Below are 9720 nucleotides of genomic sequence, written 5' to 3' on the forward strand. Positions count from 1 at the left end.
TTGTTATTCTCTCTGGTGCCAGGAGACTGGTTCCGCATAACTCTCACTCTATTACACATGTCGTATGCATTTAGAGCGCTTATTTCCCTTTGTTTATCAAACCTAAAATGTAATATGAATAAAAGATAACAGAACAGAATGCACTTCTTTGTAATGTTCGGTAGATGGGAAGCAAACCATACACCTTGACGGGCGCAGTGGCGTGGTGGTAAGACGTCGGCCTCCTAATCGGGAGGACGGTGAGTTCGATTCCTAGTCGCTGTCGCCTGGTGGGTAATTAAGAGTGGAGATTTTTTCGATCTCCCATGCAGAGATGGAGTCTTAAATTGGGGGTCTTAAAATGGGGTTCCTCTATATTTTGTTTATTGTTTTGCTGTTGCCGGACAATGATATTAAACATGTTTTCACCATTCGCTTCAAGCATCCCCCTATTTTCTTCTGCAAATTGTTTCTCAGTCAGCTTTTGTCACCTAATTTGATACAACTGACAATCATTCTTTTATTGTTGTTGCCAACCTTCTATACGAACGGCGTTTGTTTATATTTTATCTTTTTTTTTTTTAAAATTTAACACTTGTCTTGCCTCCATTCATTATATTTAGTCAAGTTTTGACTAAATATTTTAACATCGAGGGGGAATCGAAACGAGGGTCGTGGTGTATGTGCGTGTGTGTGTGCGTGCGTGTGTGCGTGTGTGTAGAGCGATTCAGACTAAACTACTGGACCGATCTTTATGAAATTTGACATGAGAGTTCCTGGGTATGAAATCCCCGAACGTTTTTTTCATTTTTTTGATAAATGTCTTTGATGACGTCATATCCGGCTTTTCGTGAAAGTTGAGGCGGCACTGTCACGCCCTCATTTTTCAACCAAATTGGTTGAAATTTTGGTCAAGTAATCTTCGACGAAGCCCGGACTTCGGTATTGCATTTCAGCTTAGTGGCTTAAAAATTAATTAATGACTTTGGTCATTAAAAATCTGAAAATTGTAAAAAAAAATAAAAACTTATAAAACGATCCAAATTTACGTTTATCTTATTCTCCATCATTTGCTGATTCCAAAAACATATAAATATGTTATATTCGGATTAAAAACAAGCTCTGAAAATTAAATATATAAAACTTATTATCAAAATTAAATTGTCCAAATCAATTTAAAAACACTTTCATCTTATTCCTTGTCGGTTCCTGATTCCAAAAACATATAGATATGATATGTTTGGATTAAAAACACGCTCAGAAAGTTAAAACAAAGAGAGGTACAGAAAAGCGTGCTATCCTTCTTAGCGCAACTACTACCCCGCTCTTCTTGTCAATTTCACTGCCTATGCCGTGAGCGGTGGACTACGAGTATACGGTCTTGCTGCGTTGCATTGCGTTCAGTTTCATTCTGTGAGTTCGACAGCTACTTGACTAAATATTGTATTTTCGCCTTACGCGACTTGTTTTTGTCATTGAAGGCGGTCGAGCCGTTTTAGTTAGTTTGTTAATAATTCATGCTTTTTTTTCCAAACGACTTTGTGAACAGCGATTTTTTTTAAGCCAGTGCAACATCAGTTACTTGTGGATTGTTGCTACTTGTGTATTTGTTTATTGACGAGCCGTCTTGGGTTAGTTCACTTCTGATCGATCTCTCGCATGTTTTGCTGCGTCGTTGTATCCTTTAGTATACACAAGGTGTCTGCTATTCTGACGATTTTGTTCCAGGGCCGTTGGTAAAACCAGTCTGATTATGATGTACACCAGGAATCAATTTCCAGGCGAATACATCCCAACCGTGTAAGTTTTTAGTTCATTGGTCTTTCTGTCTCTTTTAATCCGGATTTAGAGTCGAATGCATGATAATGTAAGAGGGAAACACGAAGTAAAAGTAGATTTTCCATCACGGAAGTGCATTTATTGTTGTTGTTGTTGTTGTGTCTTAATTTTTTGTTGTTGTGTGTTGTAGTTGTGGCATTTATAAGCCCCAGACTGATGTTTAAATGCCACATCTTTCCCTTCCCCTGTCTGTCCGTCTGTCTGTCAGTGTCTGTCACAGACACTACGCACGCACACCCCGCCCTTACACACACAGTGACTCTTATTTCTCTCTCTCTATTCCTGAGTTTAATTTTTAGTTGTCTCGATTTTCGTTAAGAATTTTGCAAAATCTTACACACAAGTGCATAGTTATACGTTTGTGTGTCACGTGCAGGTTTGACAGCGACGAGGTGTATTTGATGGTGGATGGTCAGGAGTATAAACTGGGTCTGTGGGACACTGCAGGACAGGAAGACTATGACCGTATCAGACCCCTATCCTATCCAAATACGGTAGGTCATTGCAGCCGTTTTTCCGCCCTCTTTACATTTAGTCAAGTTTTGACTAAAAATGTTTTAACATAGAGGGGGAATCAAGACGAGGCGTCGTGGTGTATGTGTGTGTGTGTGTGTGTGTGTAGAGCGATTCAGACTAAACTACTGGACCGATCTTTATGAAATTTTACATGAGAGTTCCTGGGAGATATCCCCGGACGTTTTTTTCTCCATTTTTTCGATAAATGTCTTTGATGACGTCATATCCGGCATTTTGTAAAAGTTGAGGCGGCACTGTCACACCCTCATTTTTCAATCAAATTGGTTGAAATTTTGGCCAAGCAATCTTCGACGAAGGCCGGACTTTGGTATTGCATTTCAGCTTGGAGGCTTAAAAATTAATTAATGACTTTGGTCATTAAAAATCTGAAAATTGTAATTAAAATTATTTTTTTTATAAAACGATCCAAAATTACGTTTATCGTATTTTTCATCATTTTCTGATTCCAAAAACATATAAATAAGTTATATTCGGATTAATAACAAGCTCTGAAAATTAAAAATATAAAAATTATGATTAAAATTAAATTTCCGAAATCGATTTAAAAACAATTTCATCTTATTCCTTGTCCGTTCCTGATTCCAAAAACATATAGATATGATATGTTTGGATTAAAAACACGTTCAGAGAGTTAAAAAGAATAGAGATATAGAAAAGCGTGCTATCCTCCTCAGCGCAACCGCTACCGCGCTTTTCTGGATTGTTAAATTCACTGCCTTTGCCACGAGCGGTGGACAGACGATGCAACGAGTGTACGGTCTTGCGGACAAAATGCAATGCGTTCAGTTTCATTCTGTGAGTTCGACTGAGCTTGACTAAAGTGTGGTATTTTCGCCTTACGCGACTTGTTTTGTTTTGTTTTGTTTGTTTTGATCTGTTTCTTGTGTTTTCAGGCCTGGGCCAGAGGTCATATATTGTAGCGTTGTTTTCGTCGTCGTCTTTGTTGTTCTGCGGAGTAGTCATCATCATTCTGATCGTTGACGTAATTAATCGCCAATATGCCGTCTCGTGTAGAAACTGTCGACGGTTTCCAGTAAATGATTGGTGTTAATTAGAACTGGTGAAAGAAACAATGGCACAGCTTTAGCGTGCGATTGACTAAAGACTGACCGACAACATCATGACCAGACACTAGCCTTGGGCCGGTTAAGAAAGGTAACAAACGATGTACACACACACACAAAGTGCACGTGGCACACCGGCACACACACACACACCACAGAAACGAGTATATTTGTTGTCGTCGCAGCTAACACATTCTTGATTTACTGTTATCTTTTTTTCCTCCCATACAGGATGTCTTCCTCATTTGCTTCTCCGTTATCAGTCCTGCCAGCTTTGAAAATGTGCGCCTCAGAGTAAGTGCACGTTGATTGGGATCGTTGAGACATAGGTAAATGCAAGCGATATGAAGGGGAGGGGAGGAGAGAAAGACTGAGAGAGAGAGCGAGAGAGAGAAAGAGAGCACGAGAGAGAGAGAAGAGAGAGAGAGAGAGAGAGAGAGAGAGAGAGAGAGAGAGAGAGAGAGAGAGAGAGAGAGAGAGAGAGAGAGAGAGAGCCTGAGAGAACGAACGAAAGACCGAACGAACTTTACAAGGATAAAGGTTTAAGGCACATTGCCTTGTCTAACAACCTGTCCTTAAAGAGAGAGAGACAATGACAATGACAATGACAAATCTTTATTTTTCGAGGGTGACAAGAATAAGCATAGATATGTTTTTTTGCATCTGGGCCTCGCCCTAAAGAGGGACTAAACTATTTTACTATAACTATGACTAGAAAAAGGTTACATAAAAACATTAATGGTAGAACATATAAGTTTATGTACATGAAGCGCATTATGTAGAAGCATTGTAGATCATAAGGTAGTGTTCAAAATTGGGTGTAAAGCAATGAAGATAAACGGAAAGTAACCCAACAATACATTAGCTCAGCAAAACAATGTATTACAGAGCCAAATCTTCGTGATTTTGTCACAATAAACCATAATTCCGATAATGAACAACTGTATACAAAGAAAACATACCAACCAATCAAGTTTATTTGTTCATAGAGTTCATTAAATGGAAAGAATATTTGGTTCTAAAAGAATCCGTGTTGGTGGATTGCCGCAGGGCGTCCGGAAGAGCGTTCCAGAGGCTGCTTCCTGAATAAACAAGACTTGATTTAAATAGGTCTATCCTAGGAAGAGGAGTGTTTAGTTTTATAAAGTGGTGCGAATTCTTCAAGGAGAACTTTGAGCAAATGGTTTCGGGTGCATTTTCTGTCATAATTTTATGAGAGAGAGAGAGAGAGAGAGAGAGAGAGAGAGAGAGAGAGAGAGAGAGAGAGAGAGAGAGAGAGAGAGAGAGAGAGAGAGAGAGAGAACTCAGAAATAATCTCATAACTTACTGTTGCATAGCCGACAGTAAGTTTTTTTGATAATCTTTTAATTCACTGTTGATCTGTAATTGATGAAGGTTGTGTGTGTATGTGAGTATGTATAGGTGCTTTTATTTGTAGTTTAAGCAAAGGATATGCCTGTTAGTTTGCATGTTTGTGAGTTATTTTATGTAGGTGACTATGTATTTGGGTTTGTTATTCATGCCGATCATTGCTAATAAGTGTTTGCCTGCATTATCATTATACATGAACTCAGTGTTCAGCTTTAAAAGCAGGCACACTCCTTCCCGTGAAAAGTTTGGTCAGATCTAGTCAGGCTTTTACAAGAGATAAGACAATCCTTCCACTTGGTCACATACACAAAATGACACAGCCGGGTCGCTCTCTGTGCACGACTGATCGGAATTGCCGCTTAGATGAATTAATTTAGTAAAAGCCGCCACGAGTGACTTTTTAAGACATTAATTCACTACAATAATCCAACTCATCACAACACGCATTGTCAGTCTCTCTCTCTCTCCCTCTCTATCTCTCACTCTTTTTTTCTCTATCTCTCTCCCTCTCTCTCTCTCCCTCTCTATCTCTCCTTTTTCATTCTCTCTCTCTCTCTCTCTCTCTCTCAAAAACATCGACCTACATGAACCGTCTTGTCGAACCAACGATTGCACGTGTTGGCCGTCGTTCCCTGTCCAGTCAGGGTGTTTTCATGGTGTGTGTGTGTGTGCATGTGTTCACAAGGAAGGCTAACTAGCAAACTAGTCTTGTCCCATGTAAAAGCTTGGCCAGACCCGAGACCGTGAGCCAAACGTTCTTAACGGGAAGAAATGTGCCTTTAATGTCCAAAGTATATTTTAACCGGACTGAGATTGCTATCTGGTGGTAAAAGTGCTATATATAAGAACGTTCTATTATTATCATTTTTCTTCATATTATATTAAACGTGACTTGACAATTATTGTTGCAGTGGTATCCCGAAATCCACCACTACTGCCCAGACGTGCCCATTCTTCTCATAGGCACAAAGGCGGATCTGCGAGACGACAAAGAGACGGTTTCACATCTTCGTAGCAAATCACTGGAACCCATCACTAAAGCAAAGGTAAGATATCCCTTCAAACATCACCTGCAATAAGCACGGAGAGACTGGCCGCTTGTTTGGCAAGCCTATAATTACTTGCTTACACGGCAAAGAGACAGACAGGTGGACACAGCAAAAATTAGCCTTTTCTCATTCCTGCTCTCTATCTCTCTCTCTCTCTCTCACAAACACACACACACACACACACACACACACACAATTAACAAACGCGCGCACACCCCCCCCCCCCCCCAGACTCTATCCCCAATTTTATTTTTATTTTTTTCCCCATTGCCGCTTTCTCTCTCCAACACACACGACCAATTTATGACATGCTTTCACTTTTGCACATATGCAGCATGTCACTGTCCTTTCTGTGCCTCAAACTTGATACTCCTTCGAGGCCCTTGCCAGAAATAACAGACGGTACTTTCACCCAAGCAACAATTAATCTAGCCAACGCAAATGAACTTTGCCAATGGCAGATATACATGTAACACCAAACCTCAATTATTACATGCGTGAAGGTGAATAAAGATTGATACATTTATGAATTTGGTCCCAATCAAATGAAATTTGATCCAATTTTAAGCAAATACAAACAATCCCATTTTAAACATATTCTAAAAATAATCCTAACACATGTTCTTGCATCTTTACAGGGTTGTGAGCTAGCACAGAAGATCAGGGCTCAGAAGTATCTGGAATGTTCCGCTCTGATCGGGAAAGGGGTCAAGGCCGTGTTTGACGAGGTCATCAAAACCAAGCTCACATACAAGAAATCACAGAAGACAAAGAAAAGTTGCAAGATCTTGTAGCCCAAATTTTTTCATTAAGTATTTCCTTTTATTTTATTTTCTACTTTCGTGTGAAGTTGTGCATGCATGGCACACAATCTGACAATGTGAAACTTGGGTCTACATTTGGCACCGTCTTCACTCTCCGAAACAGGCAGTTTATTGGTTGGGTACAAACTTTCTTTCTTTACTTTATTTGGTGTTTAACGTCGTTTTCAACCGTTCAAGGTTATATCGCGACGGGGAAAGGGGGGGGGGATGGGATAGAGCCACTTGTTAATTGTTTCTTGTTCACAAAAGCACTAATAAAAAAATTGCTCCAGGGGCTTGCAACGTAGTACAATATATGACCTTACTGGGAGAATGCAAGTTTCCAGTACAAAGGACTTAACATTTCTTACATACTGCTTGACTAAAATCTTTACAAACATTGACTATATTCTATACAAGAAACACTTAACAAGGGTAAAAGGAGAAACAGAATCCGTTAGTCGCCTCTTACGACATGCTGGGGAGCATCAGGTAAATTCTTCCCCCTAACCCGCGGGGGGTGGGTACAAACTGAACAGGCATTTATACTTACAGGGTACAAAAGAAACCCTGTTGATTATGTAGCTGTTTAGTGTGACTTCAACAGCCTATTGTTCATATTCAGAAAGAAAATCCTGGAGAAGACAAGTCAGCAAAATTCTGCATTTGAAGTAAATATACTGTAGGCCCCTGTTTCATTATATATGACTTTCATCATCCTGAAGAAGGCAGTTTGTCGCTGCCAAAATATTGACTAAGAAAATGCTAATCTGGTTACTGCTGCGTCCTCTTTTTGTTTAAATACTGTATATCACTCTAATTTATCTAAAAGATGATGGGATATCACAGAACTTCAGAATCAAAGCTTCTCTATTCTTTTGTGTGTGTTGTAAATTGTGAACACATCACGACAAAGGTAAATCCGAGCACCAAAGGGCAGCTATATATGTGTTGAAAGCAAAAGATGGAACATTGTGAACCGAATGTACTTCACACTTGAGATATTGTTTGAACAGGAAAAATGGAGAGAGAGAGAGAGAGAGAGAGAGAGAGAGAGAGAGAGAGAGAGAGAGAGAGAGAGAGAGAGAGAGAGAGAGAGAGAGAGAGAGAGAGAGAGAGAGAGAGAGAGAGAGAGAGAGAGAGAGAGAGAGAGAGCATGAACAAGTGTACATGTGTATACAAATCTGTTGTGTAAATAAATAAACACCAAATCACAACCATTGTATTCACTGCACTGAAGTGGTAAAACCTTTGGGCCGATAGGGTAACATCTCAGTGGGGCGAAAAGGAAATGGGGCGAAGTGTATGTAAACAATATCAGCTATAGTATTTATGCATTTTGTTTCTTGTAAGAATTCAAGTTATTTATTGTTTACAAAGTGTATTTTGCAATGTATAATGTACATACACATTGGTGTATCAAGTTGTGATCTTATCTTCATGAAGCCAGTGTGTGCAGTATATGTGTTTTGGTTTTGAAGGAAAAAAAACTCGCTGAAGAGAATCATTACTTGTAATCCTAAGTTTGCATGTGCCAGAGTCATCTACATAGTAGTATTAAACAGAACAATTAAATAACTAAGTATTCACACATTAACACACACACACACATACACATAGAAAAAAGGACATGAATGTATCGCAAGAAATGCATCAGTAATGAATAAAGTTTTCTGTTTTGGATAACGTAAATGTTTTAAAACAGCATCACAATCATGATAATCACAGCATCAAGAGTTTCACAAATAAAGTTGTCCAGAATTATGTGACCTAAATTATGCAATACACATTCTTCAATCACCAAACATAATTCAAAGACAATATATCACCATGATGTTGATCATTTGCAACATAATTGCTATATATATATATATATAGATACTTTTATGTTGTTAAACAACATATCGTTGTCGTCCTGGAATTTTGGCATAACTCGATTCTTGGCGATATCGATGTTTTTGTGCTTTAGACTAAGTAAATCATTCTCCATGAGAAATGTTCTCTAAAATACGATGGATAATACATGATTTTACATTTTGTATCTTTCTATCCATACCAGGTACAAATATAAACACTTTCATAATGCAAATAATCAGTTTTGGCCTTCTGCTGAAACGCTGTCTAAAATGAATAACGCCAAATTCCAGGACGACAACGATATTCTAATCATAACAATAGTACATGTATTTGTATCAGCTGTACACGTGTATTGAATTATTAACTTAAAAATGCATTTTTTCTAACAAATTACGTTACAATGATGAAATATTCATAAGATCACAAAGTCTGGTCTACAAAACACCTGTATAGTTCTGTAATAATTCACATATTGCACCTGCTATCAAAAGGCTGCTTCTTTTTAGGGATTTAAAATACATATAAAATAATAATTATATAGCCATGTAAGCTATATACCATGACAAAAACATATTGCGTTAGCAGCAATGATTTGAAAACAAAAGTTGTAAACAAACAGTGACTACCATTTGCAACAAACCAGAAGCAGCACTGAAAAAATAACAAAACAAGACCTGTGACCCTGAGCAAAATACTGTATTTAAAATCACACAAGGCCTTACTTAAAAACAATACGAAAACAGCAAATTATTCATAGCTAAAGAAATGTATTTCCTTTCATGTACAGAGTCAGTGGAGTCCCCCTTAACACTTTCGCGACGGGACACTGATAAATCAGTACCAGCGCTGACACGCCCATGGACGGGAAGCGCATTTTTCAGTACCAGCCATAGAGGGTACACGACTCGTGATTGCTTCCCGGTTTTTGAAGCTTGCAAATAAATTGAGTTGTTTCCCTTGATACACTTGGCGTCCCCTTCTGCCATTTGCAAATCCGCCTGATTTGTGTGCGTTTTTGAGGAAAAAAAATGAACCAAAGGCGAGCCTTGTCTCGGGAGGAGATTCTCCGGATGTTGGACCTAGAGGATCCCGTAGAGCATGATTCGGACGTATCGTTTTCGCCTCACGAAAGCGATACAAGCAGTGAAAGTGAGGAAGAAACAGTCCCGTTGTTGCTAGTACGAGTCGGCAAACTACACGTGGTTGGCGGTGATACTGCTA

General features: G+C 38.9%; 1 protein-coding gene across 1 annotated transcript in view; it reads left to right on the forward strand.

Annotated features, from left to right (window-relative positions):
* The window catches only part of LOC138958798 (ras-related C3 botulinum toxin substrate 1), a 34512-nt gene extending 27674 nt beyond the window's left edge, over positions 1-6838 (forward strand). The window contains exons 8-10 of the mRNA XM_070330090.1: positions 3651-3713; positions 5702-5836; positions 6478-6838. Of these exons, the coding sequence (XP_070186191.1) occupies positions 3651-3713; positions 5702-5836; positions 6478-6633 (354 nt within the window). The 3' untranslated portion in view covers positions 6634-6838. The remainder of the gene's footprint in view (positions 1-3650; positions 3714-5701; positions 5837-6477) is intronic.
* The last annotated feature ends 2882 nt before the right edge of the window (positions 6839-9720 follow it).

This window comes from Littorina saxatilis, linkage group LG2 (genome assembly GCF_037325665.1).
Source record: "Littorina saxatilis isolate snail1 linkage group LG2, US_GU_Lsax_2.0, whole genome shotgun sequence".
NCBI lineage: Eukaryota > Metazoa > Mollusca > Gastropoda > Littorinimorpha > Littorinidae > Littorina > Littorina saxatilis.